Source organism: Antechinus flavipes, chromosome 4 (assembly GCF_016432865.1).
Source record: "Antechinus flavipes isolate AdamAnt ecotype Samford, QLD, Australia chromosome 4, AdamAnt_v2, whole genome shotgun sequence".
Lineage (NCBI taxonomy): Eukaryota > Metazoa > Chordata > Mammalia > Dasyuromorphia > Dasyuridae > Antechinus > Antechinus flavipes.
The window spans coordinates 78,506,973-78,533,087 of NC_067401.1; the positions used below are offsets into that span (position 1 = coordinate 78,506,973).

General features: G+C 35.8%; 1 protein-coding gene across 2 annotated transcripts in view; it reads right to left on the minus strand.

Annotated features, from left to right (window-relative positions):
* NVL (nuclear VCP like) overlaps positions 1–25,018 on the minus strand; it is an 85,019-nt gene extending 60,001 nt beyond the window's left edge. Inside the window, exons 1-6 of one of the 2 annotated variants that reach the window (XM_051993378.1) lie at positions 24,682–25,018; positions 20,822–20,895; positions 14,284–14,336; positions 14,102–14,201; positions 11,946–12,003; positions 6,395–6,658 (exon numbers count right to left, since the gene is read on the minus strand). In XM_051993378.1, coding sequence (XP_051849338.1) covers positions 6,395–6,658; positions 11,946–12,003; positions 14,102–14,201; positions 14,284–14,336; positions 20,822–20,895; positions 24,682–24,885 — 753 coding nt within the window. In that variant the 5' untranslated portion in view covers positions 24,886–25,018. The remainder of the gene's footprint in view (positions 1–6,394; positions 6,659–11,945; positions 12,004–14,101; positions 14,202–14,283; positions 14,337–20,821; positions 20,896–24,681) is intronic. The other variant, XM_051993379.1, reaches the window with a different exon arrangement.
* Between the last annotated feature and the right edge of the window lie 1,097 nt (positions 25,019–26,115).

Below are 26,115 nucleotides of genomic sequence, written 5' to 3' on the forward strand. Positions count from 1 at the left end.
ACCAAAGCATACTCTCAAAAGACAATAAAATCAAAACTGCTATATCCAAAGCCTCAAAGAAAAATATGAAACGGTCTCAGGTTATGAAAAAGTTCAAGTTCAAAATGCTCTTAAAACCAACTAAGAGAGCAGAGGAAAAACTGGGAAGAAAAATGAGAATGATGCAAAAAAAAAAAAAAAAAACATGAAAAAGTATCAATAGCTTGGTAAAGGAGGTACCCCCCCCCAAAAAAAGAAAGAAAACTGAAGAAAATAGCACTTAAAAAAATATGCCACATGATAAAAGAGGTACAAAACTTAATGAGGAGAATGCCTTAAAAAGCAGAACTGGCTAAATAGGGACAAAAGCTCACTGAAGAAAAAAATTCCTTAAAAATAATAATTAGGCAAGTAGAATCCAATGACTTTGAGATATCAAGAAACAATAAAGAATGGAAAAAATGTTAAAAATTGCTTTCACATGCAATTGGGGAAAAATAAAATATGAAATTGGAAAAAAGAAAAAAATACAGCACACAACTGAAATTAAAACTTGAACTAATTAAAAAATAACTGAAAACCAAATACAGTAAAAGAACAACAGAAATGACACTGAACAGCAGTTAAGATAATTTGAGCTAGAAATTTAACCAATGTTACCGAATTGCCACAACAAGGAATCCAAAAGAGCTTCTGGGTTAAACCTTTCTGGGCAAAGTGCCTTACTCAGCAAACATGTGACTCTTAAAGAAGGGAAAGGGAAGGACATATAATTGAACAGGATGGAGAACAATTACTGTTAGCAATTATAACTGAATATGAATGAGATGAATTCATCCATAAAATGGAAAAGGATATAAGAATAGATTAGAAACCAGAATCCAATCATAGACAATTCTAGCATACATAAATTCTCTTTATACAAACTCAACTTCCTGGTAGGCGGGCAGCAGAACCCGGCATCAGCCCAGGCTTCAGCTCCAGCTCCTGGCTGCTGTAAGCACTGAAACCACTCTGGCTGAAAGGCCCATGGAGTTGTAGAGGGGACGAATCCACAGAATGATCCATTTTTGTTAATCAAGTAAGAATTAGCTATATACAGTTTACGTGAAACACATTTGAGTTAAAATTAGGGATGGAGCAGAGCGGAATCTATTATGCCTCAGCAGACATTTAAAAAAAGGCAGATCAATCGTGCTCTCAAAGAAAGCAAAAACGAAAATTGAGCAAAATAAAGCAACAAACAAGGAACTATATTTAAGTAAAAGTTACCACAGATAATCAATGAATATTGATATTGAACATTTATGTAGCAAATGATAAAAGTATTTAAATTCTTAAAGGAAAAGGTAAATGAATTCTAGGTGGAAATACAGTAAAACTAGAAGGGTAGAAGACCCCAATTTACTCTCAAATCTAGATAACCATAAAGTAAACAAGAAATAAGTTTTTTAAAAATGAACAGGATTTTTAGACAAAGTTTAGACAAAGAGATATGATGATCTCTGGAAAATACTGACTGGGAATGGAAAGGAGTTTACATATTTCCTCAGCTATGTTTGGTACATTCACAAAAATTGACTAAGTTTATAAAAATCTCACAAATGCAGAAAATCAGAAATATTAATAATTTCTTCTTTCTGATCATAATACAATGAATAGATAGATTAAAAAGCAATTGTAAAGCAAATAACTTAATTTTTTTTTTCCACTGAGGCAAATGGGGTTAAGTGACTTGCCCAGGATCATACAGCTAGGGTAAATAACTTAAATCTTAAAGAATGAGAGGTTCAAAAACATAAATCAAAGAAATAATCAATTTCATTAAAGATAACAGATGCAGCCAAAGCTGTACTTATAGGCAAATTTATATCTCTAAAGGTTTAATAAAATAAGAGTATATCCACAAATTGATCATGCAGCTTAAAAAAAAAATTCAAAAAATCAAGAAATTAAAAATGCCAAATAAGCACCAAAATGAGAAATCCAAAAATCAAAGGGGAAATTAACAAAATAGAAAGTAAAAGACAAAAAAAAAAACCACAAAAAACATACACACCACCCTGTTGAACTAATAAAACCAGGAACTGTTTTTTTTAAAAAACAAAAATAAAATTAATAAATTTTATTAGAAAAACCAAATTATCAATATCAAAAATTTAAAAAGTGAATTTAAAACCAATGAAATAAAAGCAATTATTCAGGGTTATTTTGCCCAACTATATGCCAATAAAGTTAGCAATCTAAATGTAATGAATTTCTCCAAAAATATAAACTGCTTAAACAGAATTGGAAATATTTACATAACCCTATCTTAGAAAAAGAAACTGAATAACTTGAAGAAGCCAAAAATGAACTCTCTAAAGAACTCCCTAAAACTAAATAGATTTACAAGTGAATTCTACTAAAAGAACAATTAATTTTAGAGCACCAGTCCTGAAGTCAGAGGACTTGAGTTCAAATCTGGTCTCAGAGACTTAATACTTTCTAGCTGTGTGACCCTGAGGAAGTCACTTAACCTCAATTGCCTTGGGGGGCGAGGGGAACAATTCTAATACTATGAAATTATAGAATGCTGTTTGAAAAAAATAAAGGAGTAGCACCAAAATCTTTCTGTAACAAAAATATGATCTTGATAGCTAAACCAAAGAAAATCAAAGTACAAAAAGAAAACTATAGATCCCTTTTTCTAAGGAATAGTGATTCAAAAACTTCAAATAAAATCCTAGCAAGAAAAATACATATCACAAAGATTATAAAATAAAAAGAAGTCATATTTCTGGTTGCATTTTAAGAAAACTACAAACATAACTGACCACAGTAACAACAAGATTGCAGTCACTTCGATGGATGCAAAAAATTTTTGACTTAAGACAATACTTTATTCACATTGAAAACACTAGAAAGTATAGTAATAAAGAGAGCTTTCTTTAAAATGATCAAAGGATATGAACAGACAATTCTCATACAAAGAAATTAAAACTATTTATAAATATATGAAAATATGCGCCAAATCATTGATCAGAGAAATTAAAACAACTCTGAGATACCACTACACACCTGTCATATTGGCTAGAATGACAGAGAAAGATAATGTGGAATTTTGGAGGGGATGTGGGAAAACAGGGACACTGATACATTGTTGGTGGAATTGTGAACACATCCAGCCATTCTGGAGAGCAACTTGGAACTATGCTCAAAAAGTGATCAAACTGTGCATACCCTTTGATCCAGCAGTGTCTCTACTGGGCTTATACCCCAAAGAGATACTAAAGAAGGGAAAAGGACCTGTATATGCCAAAATGTTTGTGGCAGCCCTCTTTGTAGTGGCTAGAAGCTGGAAAATGAATGGATGCTCATCAACTGGAGAATGGCTGGGTAAATTGCGGTATATGAACGTTATGGAATATTACTGTTCTGTAAGGAATGACCAGCGGGATGAATACAGAGAGGATAGGCGAGACTTACATGAACTGATGCAAAGTGAAATGAGCAGAACCAGGAGATCATTATATACTTCAACAACAATACTGTTTGAGGATGTATTCTGATGGAAGTGGATCTCTTTGATAAAGAGAGCTAATTCAGTTTCAATTGATCAAGGATGGACAGAAGCAGCTACACCCAAAGAAAGAACACTGGGAAATGAATATAAACTGCTTGCATTTTTGTTTTTCTTCCCGGGTTATTTATACCTTTTGAATCCAATTCTCCCTGTGCAACAAGAGAACTGTTTGGTTCTGTACACATATATTGTATCTAGCATATACTGTAACCTACTTAACATGCAAAGGACTGTTTGCCATCTGGGGGAGGGGGTGGAGGGAGGGAGGGGAAAAATTGGAACAGAAGAGAGTGCAAGGGATAATGTTGTAAAAAATTACCCTGGCATGGGTTCTGTCAATAAAAAGTTATTAAAAAAAAAATAAGCACTAATATTCTTTACTCTATAACTAAATTGGATGTCATGAATTCTAAATCACAAAACTACTTGGTTTCAGAAATGTAAATTATATTCTCAGTTTTTTTTTTAATTTTCAGATAAAGCACAAAATTTTCCATATAGTTCAATGGAGAGGGATGTGAATTTTGAAGTGAGAAATTTGGGCTAAACAAATAAACAGTCCATGTTACTAGAGTTGCTTAAGATACCAAAGGTTAAGATAGTGACCAATATCCTGAATGTAATGGCTAATAAAAGTAAATTGCAGAGGCATGAGAAAAAAAGAAAACTCAGGGCTCATCTCTTAAGGTTAGCTAATTTCCAACTTAGAAGAAAAGATACAGATCTGGAACAGGTAAGTTTTGAGGAATCAGATCCAAGCCTAAAAATTTCTGAAATTTTGGTTTCATAAGTTCAGAATGGGCACATGATCTTGCCAAAAATTTATTTACTACCCCAGCTTGGAACCAATCCTTGGCTAAGACGACAACAAAAGAAAATGATGAATATTGGAGGGGATGTGGGAAAACTGGGACATAGATACATTATTGGTGGAGTTGTGAACTGATCCAACCATTCTGGAGAGCAATTTGGAAGTACAAAACTGTGCATACCCTTTGACTCAGCAGTGTCTCTACTGGGTCTGTAGCCCAAAGAAATCATAAAAAAAGGAAAGGGGCCCACATGTGCAAAAATGTTTGTGGCAGCCCTTTTTGTAGTGGTAAGAAACTAGAAACTGAGTGGATGTCCATCAATCGAAGAATAGCTGGGTAAGTTATGTTATATGAATGTTATGGAATATTACTGTTCTGTAAGAAATGACCAGCAGGATGACTTCAGAGAAGCCTGGAGAGACTTACATGAATTGATGCTAAGTGAAATGAGCTAAGTGAAAGGAGCTCATCATACATGGCAACAACAATACTATACGATGATCAATTCTGATGGACATGGCTCTCTTCAACAATGAAATGATTCATGACAATTCCAATGATCTTGTGATGAAGAGAGCCATCTATACCCAGACTATGGGAACTGAGTATGGATCACAACATAGTTTTTTCACCTTTTTTGTTGTTTTCTTCTTTTTCATCTCTTCCTTCTCTTGATCTGATTTTTTTTTTTTGGCAGAACATGATAAAGGTGGAAATGTATTTAGAAGATTTGCACATGTTTAGCTTATAGTGAATTATTTGCTATCTGGGGGGGGGGGTGGGAGGAAAAAGGGAGAAAAATTTGAAACACAAAGTTTTGCAAGGGTAAATTATAGAGGGCCACAAACAGGGAGGGAACTCTGGGTAAGGTATAAGATCCTTCAGCCCAGAGGGAACCTGCTGACAATGTCTGGTTCTGCTCCCCATCTCCCTTAAGAGCGCTTGGCTTTCCTGAGAAATCAGGGGGCAGTGACAACCTGTGTTGTGATTGAAGCAGAGTGATACCAGGCTGCAAAGAGTGATACCAGGTGACAATCTACATAGAATAGCAAGTTATTTATGTGATCCTACATGCACAGTATATACTTAGCACACACCCAGTGTTTTTTTTATTACATAAGGGTATTAGTGTAATAAAGGGGAAGACGTTGGAATAAACGGACTCCATATTTCCACCATTCTTGGGAGTCTCATCTCATCACTCCTCCATTAAGACAGTATGTTTTAACCACCCCAGTGTGGGGGCTCTAGCAAGCACAGTATGTTTTGTCACCTCAACTTGGGGGCTCTAGAAAGCAAGACACAACAGTAAATGTTGAAAACTATCTTTGCATATATTTTGAAAAATAAAAAATATATAATAAAAAAATGAACATAACCAATCTTTTTGGGGTCACTTAGAACTGAACCATTTGGTTCTACTGTTTCACACTCTCAAGCAGGAACCAAAGCAATCTACCTATATAAGTCAAGTGAAGAGAAACTACTGTTACCTCACTGAGACTTCCTTGGTCCATTTGGGATATATTCTCAAGAGACCAAATATAAGTCAAACAATATTAAGATATTATCCTACATTATAGTAGCCAGTGAACAACAATCTTTGCAGAGATGCTGAATAGCAACCACTGTTAACAAGCAAATCATGATACAAAAGAAAATTCAAACTCTCTCCTAAATCATACTAATAACAACAGTGCCAATTACTGATGACAGCCAAAAGAAAGAGAAAAATATACTCCATCCAAAAAAAGTTAGTGATACTGTTTCTTTAACACCCTTATAATTATAAAAAATCAGATTACAGTGATACCTATTCTTTCCTTGTGACTAATCATAAAACAAGTAAAAAACACTCACACACCATTAAAATCTGATCCCAAGTAGCTATTAAACCTCAAAAGACTAAAGGCAATATAGCAAGGTCCTGTTTCTTTTGCACGGCAGAAATGCCTACTTGAAAAACTATTTACCTAAGGACAATGACTCAGAAAACTACAATATGTTCCTGGAAAATGAGCCTAAACTATGCAAATACCTGTAATTCAGAAATTGTCTTCCTATGGTTGCCTTGATCATCTGAAAGGTCTAAAAAAGTATTCTCTTTTTTTCCACTTGGAGTTTTATCAATAAACCATCCACCTTCAGAAACCCTGGTAAAAGCAGGTGTTGTCAAAGGGAAGACATTCTTTGGCATAGAGAGACTATTTTTGTCTTGTTCAATTGCAGGACTTTCTGGTAAAATGTCAGGATTTCCTTTCCGGTATAATGATAGCAAAGAGTTGTTCATGTGATTTGCAGACTGAAAAGAAAACAAATTATATAAATGAATCCACAAACATATAGAAAAATATGACCAGCTAGATTAATAAGAGTCTTGCATTGGCATGACATATATTCAAACACTAAAATAGTCATTTTACAAATAAATAGTTTGCATTAAAATTTTCTTTCCTCATTACTTAATCAGTCAACCAAATAAAATGAAAGCTTTTCAACTCTAGAAACCACACTAAAGTTCTGACTTAATATCATATAAAGTAAATTATGTAGTCATAACTGAATTAGTAAAAAACATCATTTTAAAATGAGATCATTAAAGTGAGAAAAAAATTTAACAAAAAACTAGCATAAAATCATAGCTTTGATATATTTTGAGGGTCATATATTCTTATAAAGAAAAGCAGAGGGGCAGTTAGATGGCACAGTGGAGAGAGCACCAGCCCTGTAGTCAGGAGGACCTGAGTTCAAATCCGAACTCAGATACTTAACACTTCCTAACTGTGGGACCCTGGGCAAGTCACTTAACCCCAATTGTCTCAGCCAAAAAAAAAAAAAAAAAAAAGACCCAGTGATACAAGGATATCTAAAAAAATAGTTTAAGTTCAAGTAAAATAATGGCAGTGAAGAAAACTACTTTATCAATGTTTTTGAAAATAATATTAATATCACATTTTTAAATTAATATTACATATTATTACTTACAAACTAGTCACCTTAAGATATAAAGTCTTTTATATCTAGATATGGAACCTGAAGTAAATGATTTGAATCTTTCAGGGTGGGGACTGGACTAAATAACTTTTAAGATCTCCTCTATCTGAAAACGAGTGATTCTATGGATAGGTTTTATTCAGAGTGATCCTAATTTGGGGACCTCAATAAACATGCATGCAAATACACATACACAACATACATATGTGTATTACGTAAATGTAGATACATGTACATATGTATACATATAGATGTTCCATTGAAGACCCTACTTCAAAGTCACTTAACTTATTCATGTCTCATCAATCTATTTCAAGTTCATCTCTGCTACACAGTCAGACCCTTGAATTCAGAATCACACAAAAGTGATGCAATTTAATGATCATGAATTCTAAAATTCCCTTATCTGATTATAATCTCTAATCAGTGACTGGGGACTTAGAAATATTGATGTCCTCTCAAACACCTTCCCCATGTTCCTCTTTCCCATAATCTATTCCTCCATACCAACTCTACTATATAGAGACAGTTATACCCTTAATATTGTCACCACTCACAAGATTTGAATTTCCAGAGTCAGGAATTCTGCAATTCCCTTTTTTGATTATAATCTTTTATCATTCCTTCAATCCTTTCTAGGACCTACTCTTGACTAATTCTTTTAGCCACTATGTCACATTGGCCTTCTCACTCAAAAAACCCCTCTGCCCCTAGAAGCTCCATTTCAAAACTTGGCTCTAACCCTGTTCTTGCTTCAACTGTCACCTGAAATCCCTCTTCAGTTTAATCCTTTCCTAGGCCAAAAACTCTGCAACTGCCTTCAGTCTCCTTTCCTCATTTATACCCTTTAATGAAACAATTCTTTTCCACTCTAAACTAGAATTTTTTGCCCACTTTTCTATCACCTGCCATACCTTGCAAAATCCCAAACTTGGGACTGCTCCTGCCATCATATTCCTCCACTCCTATTAACACGCTGTGTAACAAATCCAGAGGCAACCTACTCATACATAACCAGGGAATTTCAAGTGGGTCTTCCTTACTATGAGCAAGGCAACTTTGGTGCCTGATCGATTCCCTCTTTCTCAGTCTGGTCTCCAACAAACAAGCTCTGCTGACTTGCACTAAATCCTTCCCAGTCACCTAAGCTGATCATTCTTGTGAAACCTGCGCCTCTTCCCCAGGCATTCACTAAATAGAGGCCATCTGTTATTGAATTTTGCCATTCCTCCCTTCACCATAGCTTTTGTATACCTTTCCTTTACTCTACTCACTCTGCATCTGACTTTGAGCCTTACTATTTCTCACCTAGACTACCATGATGGCCTTCTAGTGACAGTATCCTTGCCTTACCTCTTCACCTCCAATTTATCCTCCACTTAACTGACAAGGTTGACCATGTAATTTACTTATTCATGAGGCCCCCATGGCTCCCTATTTCCCCTAAAATTGAATATAAAGTCCTTTGTTTGGCATTTAAAGCTTTTCATATTTTTCTTTCATATTGCTCTTCTTCAAGTACCTAATCTAGCTATATTGGCCAATTTGTTCCTTGAACATGACCTTCTATCTCTCAATTTGGTGGTTTTTTTCTGGATGTTTCCCATATCTAGAATATTCTCCTTTCTCATACTATCTCCTAGCTTCTTTGGCTTCTAAGACTCAACTCAAATCCCAAGGTACCTTCCCAAGGGTACCTTTGTATATTCTTCTCTACACAAGTAGTTTCTCTCTGAAATTACTTTCAATCTATTCCAGATATATGTGGTATATACAGTTATGTGCATGTGGTTTCCTCCTCTAAAATGAATTCCTCAAGCAAAGGAATCATGTTTTTACTTTTGTAATCCCAGTTCTTAGCATAGAGCTTAATAAATAATAAGGGATAAATAAATCTTTTTTTAACTAACTCAGCAACAATTCATTAAGTGACCATAACAAGCAAATTGTAATACTAGATCTTAGAAAACTAAAAATTATCCAGGATGCTGATACAAAGAGGGAACACTCAAATACTGTTGCTAGTAACTATTAACTGATTATCCTTTAAAATTTGCAAAGGACACTAACTCATTGTTGGCGGAGTTGTGAAATGATCCAACCATTCTGGAAAGCAATTTGGAACTATACCCAAAGGGCTGGGTCTCTATCCCAAAGAAATCATTAAGGCCTGGTATAAGTGCTGCATCCTTCAAGTTTTGAAGGAAACTAGGAATTCTGATAGGCAGAAATAAAGCAAGAGTGCATCCTAGGGATGCAAGACAGCCTGTACAAAGGCAAAGCAATGAGAGAGAAAAAGCTAGTTTGGCTGAACTACAATGTGTGAAGGGTAGTACTGTAATTGATTGCTGTCTTTTGTGTTCAAAAATGACATCACTAGGTCAGGGCAAAGGTACAATGGATCTAACTATGGTTGATCAGAACTTTGCACATTTGGAGTAGAGATGTCTAAATCTGCACATCTCACATTTCTTTTGAACTAGTATAACTCTGCTTTGCTCACAGGGTATAGTACCTTCTTTGAAGCAGGTATACCATGTTATAAAGTCCTAGCTCAATGTCTCCCATGTCTCACAAAATTCTTCAAGACCTTGACAGTGTACTGGTGTTGTTTCTTCTGACTTGCCTTGTGTAAGCTCTCCATAAAACACTCTTTTAAGCAAACACATGTTTGGAAGTTGAAAAATGTTGCTAGTCCATCAGACTTGTGCTCTCTGCAAAAGACCTGGCAGTTCGACTCTAGGAAGGAGCCCAGTGTCTGGTACCACATCCTGCTAGCAATCTTCAGAATCTTCCTAAGACAATTTGGATAGAAGTGATGCAGTTTCTTGGCACAGCACTGAGAGAATGTCCAGGTTTTGCCAGCACATCACAAAAGATTTGCAGGCCACCTCATATTTCTCTCCCATAATTTCCCTGGAGCCTCTCAAACATGGAGCCAACTGTGGCAAGGTGTGCCTCAATCTTATAATCTAGGTAGAACAAGCTGGAATGCATACTGCCCAGCTGGGTGCACATGTCCACAACTTCCAATTTCTCCATCTGCTATAGTCAATAGTTTTATATGTGAATGGTATGGTGCTGGCTGGTGGAGAACCTGTTTCATCATGATTTTAATGCCAAAATTAGCACAAGTGGCAGAGAATCAATCCAAATTCTATTGCATTTTGGCCTTTGAGACTATATTTAGTGCAGAATCATATGCAAACAAAAAGTCACATCCCAATTCTCCCTTCACTTTAGTCTTGGCTTGAGCTTACTCAAGTTTAATAATTTACTATCAGGAACAGATTAATTTCAGAAAAGCCTGGAAGAGACCTACATGAATTGATGCTGAGTGACATGACCAGAACCAGGAAAGCACTGTACACAGTGTTACTGTACACAGTAACAAGATTATGTGATGATCAAGGTGATGGACATGGTTCATCTCCACAATATGGTTATTCAAGGCAATTCCAATAGACTTGGGATGGAAAAGCCAATCACATCTAGAGAGAGAACTAGAGATTGAATGTAGATTGAAGCATAGTATTGTCACCCTTTTATCTGTTTGGTTTTTCTTTCTCATGAGTTTTTTTTCTCCCACTTTTGATCTGATTTTTTTTTTGGCACAACATGACAAACACAGAAATATGTTTAAAAGAACTGTACATATTTGATCCATATCAGATTATTTGCTGTCTTGGAAAGGGTGGAGATAAGGAAGGGAGAGAGAAAAATTTGGAACACAAAATTTTACAAAAATAAATATCAAAAACTATCTTTATATGTATTTGGAAAAAAATGCTATTGAAAATTAAAAAAAAAAAATACACACAAAAATTACAGTTTACCAGTAGTTGACCTTGATGTCATTTTCATTCTCATTCAAAGTATCTGACAACAATGCTGAGAGCATTGTTTAAAAAGCATGGAAGCAAGCAAATAGTCCTGCTTCACACCACTGGTAACAGGGAAAGTGCAAGAATATCAACCATTATCCAGAATCCAAATAAGTATGCCACTGTGGAACTAGTATATAATACTAATGAACTTCTTTGGCCAACCAAATTTTGCTAAGATCTTCCAAGTACAGTTAGGTATAAAATATGGTTGGAAAGGTAGGTTGGGTTCAGGTTGCAAATGGTTTTACAAGCCAGATAAGGACTTTATATTTGATCTTGGAGGAACTGAGGAGCCACTCCAGCTTATTAAGCCATCACACCAATTCTTAAGAACATCACTTTAGCAGAAGAATGAGAGAAGGAACAGATCTGAGGCTAAGAGTACAATTAGGGCACTTTTTTGCAATAGGCTAGACAAGAGGTGATAAGAATTTCTAGAACAAATATCAGCATATAAATACAAAATTAAACTATTTAAATAGCATCTTTTCTTTAATACTAAGTTTAAAAGATTGATCTAAATTGTTCCTCCCTCCTTATTCTGCCACCATTCTTTACCTGTCCACTTGAATTTGGTTATAAGCACATATAAGAAGGTTCTAAATAATTTCTAAATAATCTGACATGTGCATTAAGACAGCATCCTGAAAATGATGTTAAATGATAATTTGTCAATAATAATGCTTACTAAAGTTCAATTTGACTCACCGGTTGTTCTGGGAAATTGTCCACATCTGAATCATCATCTGTTTTGTTTGCTACACATCTTAAGCAAGATAAGAAATGGAATATTTTAAACACAAAATTAATGAGGGCCAGCATAACATTCTTGAAAAAAAAATGTACATATTAAATTAATATATGAAATGAAATAGTCAGACCAAAAGTCAACAGGTATATATATATATATATTTTTTTAAATGAGTATTGTACTCCAAATAACAAGAAAAGACTTTTCTTCTGAGGCTGTTAGAAGGCATAGTGGAGTCAGGAAGACCTAAGTTCAAATGAGACCTCAGATATTTTACTAGTTTTGTGATTTTTTTTCTTTGTTAAGGTTTCCTCATCTGTAAAATAGGGCTAATAATAACATTATTATTATCATTAATAACATTATTACCTCTCACTTGTTATGAAGGTCAGATTAGATATTTGCAAAAAGTACTCAGCACACTGCTTGACACATAGTTGTGAAAAGGGAAGCAGAAATTTTCTGCTGAGCAATACAATAGATAGCACCTGTATCCAGTGAGGCAAAAAGTTACAAGCAGATACTTACCTATAGCAGAATGTTTGACAACAGATATTCAATCACAGACACAAAATAATTCTTTTTTTCCATACAGTACCTATATATGCAAGATTTTATCTGAGACATATCCAATGAGACAGAAAAGTGACTTTTTTCCATACATTGCCAAAATGTAAAAAATCTTAACTCAGATCATCTTATTTTTGGCCCAATTCTCCTGTTTTTCTTGCTTTCTCTTCTTTAAATAAACCCTCACTTCACTCTGCTAAGCTGCTTTTTCCCTTATGGAGAGCCCATTCAATGTGCAAACCTCAAATATAATAAATGCCTTTAGTTGATTTGGAGTTGCTTGAGTCTGAATTCTTTCAGAGTCAACATTGTGACATCCCAGAACCCATTTCATGCTAGTTAAAAGCTAGCTATCATCATCCTCACTTTCAAGAATCCTGGATATTATTAGCTGGTGAAATAAGCATAAAGAAGAAAACAATTTATACAAGTATAACAAACTGTAAAAGAAAAAACTAACTCTTTGAAAAGCCTAATTCTGATCAATGCATGACCAACTAAAATTTTAAAAGTCACTGAAGGATAAGTAAACAAGTATATCACTATAATGACATTATTCATCAACAGAAAGGTAAATGGATACAAGGTGCAAAAAATTTAGACAAGACAATTATATATATCAATTTTGACTGAATATGCTTATTTACCACCGAAGGTTTTTTCCCCCTCAGTTTTTAATTGCTGGGGGAGAAGCAGTCTAGGTTACCAAGTATGTAAATAAAAGGCCTACTGAAACTTAAAAAAAAAAAAAAGAAAAGAAAAAAGAAAAACAACACAGGGAAACAAGAAAGTTTAGAAGAAAATAGGACAGTTTATTAAGTAACGTGAATTATTTTATACTTTTTAAAGAGCAAGCATACTAGCAAATAATGAAACTGGTAACTGGTATATACAATAATGAGCTTTTTTATTTCTGGTTATATAACTGGTATATATAGAAGTGTTTCTTCCCTGAGCCTAGAGTAGTAGGCAACTTAAGTCCATCAGAGCAGTTATGCAAGCAAATCAGCTCAGGCTGGACCAGAACATCTGACTGACTCTTGAATTTGACGTCAGGAAGTTTTTTTGACTTTTAGGCCCTCTAGTCCACTGATTATCTTTATTGTCTGAACTCATTATCCTAGTCTGGGAAGTCATTTTGTCTGAGTTAGAGATGGGGCAAATAACTAAAGGGGCAAACCAAAGCTACTGAGTCAGAAAAAGCTAGTTTGTCATCATCTTTCCAATCTTTGTCATGTGCCTCAATCAAATGAAGAATTAGTTTAAAATGTAAATGTTATGCTATTTTTCTATTCATCTGTCAACCCAGAAGTTCCACAGAAAGGGCAAAAATTTGGGCTCTCCTGACTTCAATACTGGAGATTTTATTATTTTCAAGCAAACTTAAAACAACAATAATAATAATAATAAAAGACAAGTATTATTAAAAGGAGATTAGTTTTTAAAAATATAATCTACCTGTTTTTTTTTTGCTGTGAATATAGAAAGGATTTCTAAATTCAGAATGAGAAATTAAGAAAATTAATTATTTTCAAAAACTCACTCATTAAACTCTTGACTTTGTCTTGCTCTTTTTGACAGGTGTTCATCTTCTAATTCAGTTAAGTCTTCAAGTTCTTTCTCTCTCTTGATTATGCTAAAAACTAGAACAAAATAAGTTCCATTAAATAAGATGACATTTTCTACTAAGTTTGTTAGTAGTTCAATACATATCTGGAAACTTACCTTTTTCTACCTGAATTCTAAAAGCATTTCTCTTCCTCCGGCCATAATCTACACTGAAAAAGAATATAATAAGTTTAGCCGAGTAGATTCTGCCAGTAAATCAACGAGCATTTTAAAATTCTTAATATGTGCCAGGATTATTATGTGCTAAGTGAAGGGAATACAGATATAAGCAGAAAAATAGTCCCTGTTTACAAGAACTTGCCAATCTAATAAAGACTATACATAAAAATAGGTAGCTGAAAAACTGGAAAAGTGAGGGGACAGAGATGAAATCCATACAGAAAGTCCTGGGCAACCTGGGGAGGAATGAAGTCTCTTCCCAAACATGAAGATCATCTCCAAGGGAACAAAAAAGGAAATGAGCTATTCTTCCTGCATATCCCTGCCAAGTTGAAATATGACAGTGATGTGATTTAGGGGTTCAGTCATGTGAAGAATACACAATGGCCATTCTCTTTGGCAAAAGGTGGGCTTAATTAGGAGAAGAGGTTATAGATAAAATAAAGAGATACAATAGACACCAGAAATGGTAAATATGAAATGGAGTTGAGAGAGCATATAGCTATTAAGGAAAAAGGCTTTAAGCATGGGGGGGAGAGGGAGAAGAAAAAGGGGGATGAGATAGACCATGGGGCACGGGGGGAGGGATAAGTTAAAGACGCGAGGAGGTCCAGAGCAAAGATGGCATGAACTAGGGACAGATTTACAGGGAAATTTAACCTCTGAGGTTTGACAGAACTTGGATTTATTATCTGGGGTATTTCCTTCTTGCCTGAAGGAGTAATTCCATGAAGGCTTCAGTCCCTCTCTGCCAAGGGCACCCAGAACTTCACACATAGGATCACACCATTCCTTCAATTGTCAGGTTTAACATTCATGGGCTAGAGAAATAGTCCAAAGATAGTTCCCCTCCAGCAATTCCATAAAATCTGACCTGGCCATTTATTAAAAGATGACTTCCTATTCTAACCTTTACTTGCCTCAGGCAAAGTCAGGGTTTAGAACAAGCTTTACAATGGGAACAATCTGTTTTATTAACCTAGGTCAAAGTTGTTTAAGTATAAAGGAACACTACTATAAATTTTAAAATAACTATCTTTTTAGCCGGTGTATTGTTTGTTCAAGAATTCAACATACATCCATGAAACACTATGCACATATATAATAGTAAGATATAATTGCATTAAGTAACTTCTAAAGTCTCTTCCAACTCTTATTATTTAAGATCAAGTAGCAAAAGCACTAAAGAAAGCTCTGAATTCAGCTATCAGCCCTAACAAACTCAAATATAAGGATATTTCAGATCTGTGGAGAAGGGAGGGATTTAAGGCCAAAGAAGAACTACAAAACATTATGAAGTGCAAAATGGATAATTTTGATTATTAATTAAAAAGGTTTTGTACAAGCAAAATCAATGCAGCCAAGATTAGAAAGGAAGCAGAAAGCTGGGGGAAAATTTTTACATTCAGTGTTTCTGATAAAGGCTGAATAAGTTATGGAATATGAATGTTATTGATGAGATTAGTGGCAGTCAGAGAATTGTTAAAAACCCCTTTTAGTCGACCCAAGTTCTGCGTGAAGGAATTCACAAACCCGAAATATTAATTGGCAAAAACAGAAGTTAATTGTTGCATTTCCTGTGCCAGTTTTGCTAAGAGACTATGCAAAGTTCTATTACAGAAATGGAGACTGGCACTGAGAAGAGAATGCCTTCTCCACGGGCAGGGGCCTGCTTTGGACCTTCTGCAAAGAAATGAGTTCAGAAACTGCCCTTTAATAAGGAATCTTTTGAAGCTCAGGTTTCAGGTTGAAAAGTAAGCCAAAGTCCCCAGGTCTAGATGCTTATCGTATTGGCCCAGATATCCAATTTACAAGGGTCTGGCAACCCCCAAAGGTCAAAGGGGTACTTTTTGACCAAGATTTCTAATTAAATAACAACGCAACTTATCTGGGGAGAGGGCCTGAGACAGTTTCAGAGTGATAATTTCAAAGGGAACACAGTTTCACTTCCCCTTCATTATAGAAGATTATTGTTCTATAAGAAATGATCAGCAGGATGATTTCAGAGAAGCTTGGAGGGAATTAGATGAACTGATGCTGAGTAAAATAGCAGAACCAGGAGATCATTGTACACAACAAGAAGATTATATGATGATCAATTGTGAGGGCAACAAGATGGTGCAGTGGAAAGAGCACTGGCCCCACAAAATGGGGTTCAAATCCAGTTTCAGACACTTAAAACACTGGCTAGTTGTGTGACCTTGGGCAGGTCACTTAACCCCAACTGCCTTGCGCCCCCTCCCTCCCCCCAAAAAAATCCCCAACAACAAAAATAAATAAAACAACACAGTGATTCAGTCTAGTACCAATGGTCTTGTAATGAAGAGAGCCATCTGCACTCAGAGAGAGGACTGTGGGGACTGAGTGTGGATCACACCATAGTATTTTATTTTTACCTTTTTTTTTGGTGGTTGTTATTTGTTTGTTTTTTTAATCTTTTTTTTTTTTTGTATAGCATACAGAATATGGAATACAAGAATTTCACATGTTTAAGCTATATTGGATTGCTTGCTAAAGGAGGGGGTGGGGGAGAAGAAGGGAGAAAAATTTGGAACACAGGGTTTTACAAAAATTAATGTTGAAAATTATCTTTACATATATTTAGAAAAATAAAAAGCTATAATTAAAAAAAAAAAAAAACTAAGGATAAAGGTAGTTCAACCTAAAATAAAAACAGTAAATTTCAATATATTCAACTGACTGGGGAAGGCAAGGGGTGAGGTGGGGGTTTGGGAAGGGGTGTCGAGTTCTGCCAATGGCCTTTTGGATATTTATAACATCATTTGTGAGCCACACAAAATTATCAATTTATAGAACTCGAGCAGTGGGAGGTTGTGTACCTAGCTTTCAGCTCATTATCACCTATGGTTGCCTTAGCAGATGATTTCAACTGGGCTTTCTGGAGGCAGCCTTAGTCAGTTCAGGTCAATAATTACCCCATTATGTGCTAGGCACTATGGTAGTTACTTTAAAATTATTATCTCATTTGATCATCACAACAATACTTTAAGGCGGGGAAGGTATTATTATTATTCTCATTTTACAATTAAAGAAACTGAGGCTAATAGAGGTTAAATGACTTGCACCAGATCACATAATTAGAAAAAGTATGTGGGAAAATTTGAACTCAGGTTTTCTGACTGCAGATCCAGGCTTCTATCTACCTTGCCAATTCTTAGAATGAATCTAAATTTTATCTTTAAAAATATGCTAGCTTTTATGTTTAAAGCAAACAATGTGAAATAAAAACTTCATAGATTTAGTTTTTTGCAAATTTCCTTGATTGTGAGTTTCCTTCATAGATGTATATGTGTGTGTGTGTGTGTTTTGAATAATATTGATTCATCAACTATTATTGCCTTTAAGCAGGTTATGCCTCCTTATTTCAGTACTGATAAAGGATAATGGATTTAACTGCAATCCTTCACTTTAACTTTGTGAATTTTTGTGTTTCAAATGTTTCTTATAAATAAGGTTATCAGATTCTGCCTTCTAGTTCATTCCATCCTCTTCCATTTTATGAGTATCTATCATTTACTCCTAGTTTTAAATATTGTGTAATTTCTTAGGGATTCTCTCTTGTTTTGCTAGGAAAACATTTTCTTTAAGTCCTCTTTTTATTTTTCCAAAAGCTCCTTCTCTGTCTCCTTCAAGGGTTCTTCTTCATTCTCTCTTCCCTAAATTTGTCCTTAATCCTTTTTTCTCCTTTTTTTCTGATCTCCCAATTGGTAAATTCATACATCTAAACATCTCAATTTTCATCTGAAGGATTCCCAAATGGATTACTTCCAAGATTGATGTTTCCCCTGTGTGAGTCTTCTTGCATTTCCAACTGCATATTGGGCATCAGTCACAAAATCATCACCTGGACAATCACAAGGCAACTTCTCTAAAACTGAATTAGTTATCTTCCCCACTTCTAAATGTCCTATTAATATTGATAACATTATTATCTTAGGCTCTCAGGCTCAAGATCTCAAATATTTCCCTAAGCAGTACTTTAATACAACAGAAAGAGCTGCATTTGGAATAAAAAAAATACAAAGGACAAAAGACCTGAATTTAAATCTAAATTTTGCCCTTTACTCCCTTTATGAATTTGGCAAAATCACTTAACTCTTCTGGACTTTGGCTTTAATATTTTTATCTATTAAATAAGATGACTAGATGAACTAACCTTGATTGGTCTCTTTTAGTTCTAAGTCATTGTGATCCTGTGATCTTTGGGGATAAGACAAAAAAAGAGGCCACAATTTGCTCCAAGTTGATAATTTCACTTCAGCAACATCTCATTTCTAAACTTTCCTTTTTATTAATCACTGTCACTCTTGTATTTCAGGGTCTCATTCTCTCCCAACTAGAATATCATCCTCCATCAATTTCTGTATCTCATTTTTCTCTTCTTTCCAATCTACATACTCACAACTATGCCAAGGAAGTCCTTTGAATTCTGTGTAGAACTGATCATATCATTTCTTGCTCAAAAATTTTTAGTGACTTCCTGAATCTACAAGTCTTGAAGATTACGATATTAAGTCTTTAATATTTAAAGTTTCTTCACAACCTGGCTCTAATCTACTTTTCCAGTCTATCATGAACTTACTGTCAATGTGGTCTAATACATTCTTAATCAACTTCTAATCATTAAATAGTTTTCTATAAACAACCAGTTAAAGTTTGCATCCTTATAATTTTCATTCAGTTCCACTAGTTCTTCCCTTGGAGACAAACTGAACAAATTTCTTCTACATGACTATTCTTCAAATAATGAAACATTACTCACAGCCCAACCAAATCTTTTTCTTCTTTAAATACTTCTGCTTATTTTAACCAGTTCTCTCACATGGGGTAACTTCAAGTCCCCTCGTAATCTCTGCCACACTATTCCATCGATCTGGACAACTCCAGATTGCCAATGTTTTTTCTAAAATGTGGCATTTAGAAGTGAATTCAACAAATTATCTTAGAGTTGATCTGAATCAGAATTTACATCAGGCCTATTATTAGTTTTATTTTGGATACTATATTATTACAATCTAGTATAAGAACTCAAAATTTAATAGGAAAACCTTATTTTATGCTTTATTCTATTCTAACCTCTCAAGGTTTTTTGAGATCTTGATTTAGTCATCTAATAGCTTAGCCAATCTTCCTGGTAACATGTCATTTGCAAATATAATCTTATAACTTCAGTCAAGCAATTTGGCTGGTAGACAGACAATTTGGCTGCTAAAACTGTTTAGTCCTGAAGGCAAAGAGATCCCTGTGACATCCTACATAAATTATCATTCAAGTCCAATCATTCAACCAATTCCAAATCTAAATAAAAATTATCTAAGCCATTTTGCATGTTGGGATCTTATGAACAACTTGATTAGAGCAATCTGGATATCGCTATGGAATTAATTCGAGCCACATTTCTTCCTACCTCCCAATTCTGCACTTATCTGACTAATTTATATTTACATGGTAACAATCTTGTTCTTGGGAGCTTTCCATTCTTCTCAGGTCAACAAGAAATGGTATTTTATTTACTCTCCATCTAAACTTTTTGAAACAAGTTCTCTGAAACTCAAGAATAGGTTTTACAACTCAAATAGTTTGAGGTGGACTTTTTTTTAAAATCTCAAGATGGCAATCATTTCCACTTCACCAATGAATGCCTCCAAATCAGATCCAACTAAAGTCAAAAACAACAATCTCCTTTTTAGTCTGATCTCCTGAAAGATGTTTATCTGTGAAGCACAGTGATAACAGCAAAAGAGCATCCTGTGGATTAAGAGAACTTGCTTTCAAATTCTGGTTCTAATAGTTATTAACTTTTTAACTTTAGGTAAATCATCTTTCATCTCTGACCCTTAACTTCATCTTAAAAAAAAGAAAAAGAGTTTGACTAGATTAGAAGTATCAAACTCAGCATCAGGAATCAGATTAAAATGTAACTGGAGAATACTTAACAAATTACATAAAAATACAATACAATATAGACAACGTTAATTTGTGGTTTTCTAAGTCAATACATAGCCTGTTTCTATCTGAGATTGATAGCACTGTACTAGATGACCTCTAAGGTTTCTCTTAGTACTAAATCCTTTAAAAACTTCATTTACTCTATTTTTAGCAAAGAAAAACTTTACAAAGGGTGTTCTAATAATAAAGTAATCTATCATAACCAATCACACTTTCAATTGTAAAAAGATACATATTGTGTTCAGATTAGATCTGGAGTTACCATGTTCAATTGTAAACTCCATTTTTGAGACAAATGAGTGAATACAACACGTTAAGATGACAGTGTTTTTTAAAAACAAAAAAGAAATAATTAAAGGAACTGTGTGTATTTAATATAGAAAAGAGAAGACAGTGATGGTAAAATGGGGTCTAATAAGATTATTTCTCAGCATGGTATTTGGCACACAGCAAGCACTATGTAAGTGTTTCCTCCCTCTTTCCCACATTAATATTTATTGCTTACCTGTACATTTCTTGCAAATCGGATGCTAAGGTGCCAATGTCCACATATTTTCCACATTCACTACTGCTCAGATACTAAAACATAAAATCAGAAAAACATGAACATGTGATCTTCCATCTTTCTTCAATGATTACAAATCACAAACTGGTTATAAGGGATCAGGATCACATTATGGCCCACTGTAAAGAGCATCATATCTGGAATTGAAAGATTCAGGATGGATTTACTAATGCTGTAACCTTGGCTAGGCAAGTTTTCTTTTTCCCCCCTAATTTTCCTGGCTAACAGTTTCTTCATAGGCAAAATTCATAGCTTTCCCTACCTAACTGTTAATGCCCCTTTCTTTCTTTCTTTTTTTGATGCTGAGGCAATTGGGGTTAAGTGACTTGCCCAGGGTCACTCAACTAGGCAATATTAAATGTCTGAGAGCAGATTTGAACTCAGGTCCTCCTGAGTTTAAGGCTGAAGCTTTATCCAGCATGCCACCTAGCTGACCCCTGCTCCTTTCAACCAAAGATATACACATCATCAATTCAATATTCTCTCCCTCCCTCCAACCCTTCCTCCACTCATTGAGAAAGCCTCCAATGACAGCTATTATACATGTAAAGGCATTCAAAACATAATTCCGTATTAGCCATGCTGCAAACAAACAAAAAAGCACGAAAAGATGAGGGGAAAAAGCTTCATTCAACTGGCACTTAAGAGTTCCTCAGTTCAAGTCTCTCCTCCAATTTTCTGGTACCGGAAAACAAAAACTTTGTTGCCAATACAAAAACCTGTACCTAGACTCTCCTCCTGTCTCCCAAAAGAGCTTACTTTTTTTTTTTTTTTTTTTATCATTTTTTTCACTGAATTTTAAAAATCTTTTAAATTCCATATCCATAGTGCCACGGTACACCACCTCTGCAAGAATGCCAGGCCTAGAATCAGCAAAAGTCATGAGTTCAAGTTCAGCTTTAGATACTTATTAACTATGTGTGCACTTGGCCAATTCAGTTAACTTAGTTATCTCAGTTTTCTCATCTGTAAAATGGGCATACTAATATCACCCATTTCCCAGAGTTGTCATGAGGATCAAATAAGATAATTACTGTAAAGTGCCTGGCACATAAACACTATATAAATTCTAATTATGTTATAATTAATTTTCAAGCTCTCTTTATCCACTAGTTCCTTTCCCTGATGTTCATAAATATATCCATATTTTCCTCAAACAATAAACAAACAATTCCCTTTTCATTTCTGGAGACTGAAATTCTTTCTTCTTTCTAAGATGCTATCTGTTGCAATCATCTCAAAAAACACATTTGAAAGAGAACACATCATCTTTCCTCCAAAACCTTCCTCTCCTAATTTCTCTATTTCTGTCAAGGCAATTACATTCTTCCAGTTGCACCAGTTCATAATACTCAACCTTTTATCAAATCAGCTGTTAACTTTTGCAAATCAAAAAATATTTACTTAGCACTTTGTGCCAATTACTGTGAGAAGTACTGGGCTACAAAAAGAGACAAAAACATGGTCTTTACCCTTAAGGAGTAAATATTTTAATTGGAGAAACAACATGCAAATAACTATGTATATACAAAGTATATACCATATAAAGACAATCTCAAAAAGAAGATATTAATGAAGATAGGGCAGTTGGTGATATGGAATTGGAGCTCAAGAGAGAGATTAGGGCTGAATATATAACTGGAATTATGCGCACAGACATGCAAGTTGAACCTATAAGATTATCAAGCAAAACAGCAACAACAAAGAAGAAAAGTTAGCCCAGGACAGAGCTTTGGGAAACATCCACATATAATAGGCATAACCTAGATAAAAGTTCTAGCAAAGGAGACTGAGATAAAGAAGTCAAACCGGTAGGAAGGAACCAGGACCAAGCAATGTCATGAAAACTGATAAAGGAGAATATACAGGAGGAAATGATGATACAATGTCAAAGGCCTCAAAAAGAACTCAAAAAGGATAAGATTTGGATTTGTAATTGCTAACTTTGGAGAAAGCAATTTCATTTGAATGATGAGCTTATGAGCCAGACATCAAGGGATTTATTAGTCAGTGAAAGGAAAGGAAGCAGAGGCACCTACTAGTAGTGCATGGCTTTCTAAAATTCAGGTGAGAAAAGGAAGAAAGAAATACGAAAATAGGATTGTAGGACTATGAGTCTTTATTCTAAAGGCTGGAGTAGGCATGGGACAGTCTGTAGGTAATAAGGGAATAACTGATGGAGGGAAGGGGAGAGAAACAAAGAGTGGAGATAGTTTGGCAGAGAGATGAGGAGGGGATGAGATCAAGGTTGTATACAAAGGAGTTTACCTTGCCAAGAGAATAGAAACCTCTTTACCAGTAAAAACTCAAGAAAAAGATAATGAGAGATGTCTGAGTGATTTGAGAGGACAAGTAGAACAGTAGAAAGCATTCTTGGAAAAGTCTTAATTTATTTTTGGTGAGGTATGAAACAATTAACTGGAATTGAATAGACTAAGAAACTGATGAAGTAGTATGAATATATATATGCTGAAGTTGCCTAGAATAAGGACAAAAGATGCGTGAGTCTATGCTTCTAGAATTCACTGAGGAATAAAGGAGAACGTCTGAGAGACTGTCTGAATTAGGATAAAGATGGTTAATACAAAACTCAAAGGAGAGGCCTGAACCAAAGTATAGTATCAGAGAAACAGGATGGCCTATTCAAGAGATATTGAAACCATAAAATTAATAGGCTTTAGACACAGATGGGATATGGGAGGGTGGAGTGAGGGTAGAAGATGGTGAAGACTGAGGATAAGGGATGACCCTGGAAACAATAAAGTAACAGAATAGTTAGAAAGAGGAGAGAGTTTTTGGAGAAAGATAATGAGGTCAGTTTTGGACAAGTAGAGGTTAAGCCGTTTATGGGATATTCAGTCCAAGATGACCAACAAGCAGTTTAGGGCTGGATAAAAAGATCTAAGGATCACCAGCACACAGATGATAGCTGAACCCGGGGGAACTCATGAAATCACAAGGCAGATCATAGGTGGGGAGGGAGAAAAAAGCCCAGGGCCTGTACTGTACTGCACTGTAGAGACCGCAGAGCGGGCAGACCTCCCCCTGAAGACCTAGCAAAAGATGCAGAGAAAGATCAAACCTAAAGAGAAGGGAAGGAGTGTCAAAGCCTGACAAAATTGGCCAAGAAAGAGCAGACTGAAAGGAGAGCAGTTTCAGTTGGAAAACATGAGGTCGGAGGTCAGAGAGCTGAGAGTTCAAACGAGTGAAAAGGAAGGAACTGAAGCTCATCTGCTTCAGAAGGCATTCTCAAGTATCTACAAAATATACCTCATAAAAAGTAAAACAAAGCAACACGACATGCTAAGTCCCGGAGGCCCCCACTCTCTATGGGACGGTGCGGGGAGGGGATGGGTGTATAGTGACATGCCTGGGGTCAGTGACGGAACACGGACTCAGCCCCGGGTTTCCTGACCCCGGATCTAGCGCTCTCTGCTCATCTCAGCGACCTGGGAGCGCCCAGCCCCGCCTGCTCACGTTTCTGGGTCCGGTACAATCCCTTCAGCATACCGGCCACGTGAGGGAGGAAAGGTGTCCTGGCCCACCCCCCAACGTAATCCAGTTTCTATCTGCTCCCCCCCGCCCCATTTCGCAACATTAAAGAGCTGAAATCACCGGGAATGAGTCTTGCAAGGACCGCTGAGGAAGCCACGGGGCTTTCCCCAAGAGAGGAGGGGGGTGTGTGAGGGATGATCGGCCGATCCAAAGTGCCTGAACAGAAATAAGGGCCGCGGGTGGTACGGCGAGAGGCGCCGGGTTGTTCCGGAGAGAGCGCGGACGGGTCCGCCAACGGGTCATACCTGTACGATGCGCCTTTTCAGCTTTCGGTCCACGTAGGTAACGACTCGAGGTTTCATGTCTGAAGAAATCTCCAGACTGAGGCACCCAGGTCTCCAACAGGAAGTCGGGGACCTCGCCGCTGGAACTGCTCTGGAGAATGCCTGATTTACCTGACCGGCTGTTACAAAAGAACGCTCACACCCACCTATGGCACTCTTCTTCATAATGTGATTTATAATTAGAATGATAAAAACGAAACCATCAAGGAAAGACTGTAAATCTGACACCGTGTACTCATACTTTCTAATTTTTTCTCCGTAAGGCTTCTGCCAGAGCACCCTGAACGAAGGGATCTTTGGGAACGGCCTAAGGTTATTGGCTGCAAAACCGGAAGTTTCGCTTTCTGAAAGACACGTGAGGACCGATGATTTCTCTCGTGCTTTGCTTCGCTCCGCGTGTCCTCCAACTTTGTTTGCCTGAAAAATGCTTCGACGTTAATTTGTATCGTACGTTTTTGTTATTTATAGCCTTACTGCAGTCGCTGACGTCGGTCTGGTCAGAATTTCGCAAATAAAACCAGATACAGATTTAAGGCAATTTAATCAAATAATCCAAGCTAAAAAGAACTTATTTTCCTTCATTATTAGATTATTGAGACCAAAAGGACGATTTTTCTCCTTCTCTTCCTCTCTCCCCCAATTTATTTGCTGGAAAAGATTTATTTGAAAAAATCCAATTATTTGTTGTTAAGTGACTAGCTGGAGCCTACTGATTAAAGAACTGGGCTGAAAGTCTCAGCACAATTCTGACTTAGTTAGGAAGTCACTTAATCATCGTAAGCAATCTTCTAGGTGAAGAACTGAATTGCTCGAGAGAGTTTGCTTACTTAAAGGCTCCCTTTACCAAAGAAATCCCAAGTCCAGTCCTTGTCTCCTAGTAGAGCTACTGCTAAATATATATTCTGTAGCAAATGCACTCTGCATATGGCCTCCACCCCAGAAGAGCTATACTCAGGAAATTTGTATCTGCCAACAGCTCAGGGACTTTACCCCACATTTGTTTTCTCTTTAGTCATTCAGAGGACACAAATAGTTCAAATTTTTTTTTTTTTTTTACTGAAATAAGAGAGTAAAAAAATTAACAATAGGACATTTTCCCCATTACCCAATGGCATAGCCTTCCACCAACATACATTCTATCCCTGGTGAAAGTAAATACACAAAGAGAATACAGGACACAAAGATGAGTAACACATGGCAGGACAAGTTTGACTTACAAAGCTACTAAGAGCTTCTAAAAATGTCATATTTTTTTCACCAGGCTCATGCTCATCTGGTTGTGGCATTTACTTCATAGATCTCTTGAATTCCTACCAATTGCTATAGGGCATATATGGTCTCCTATGGCATATTGTGTTACTTATTTTTTTAATATGAATTTAAATTCCAAAACAA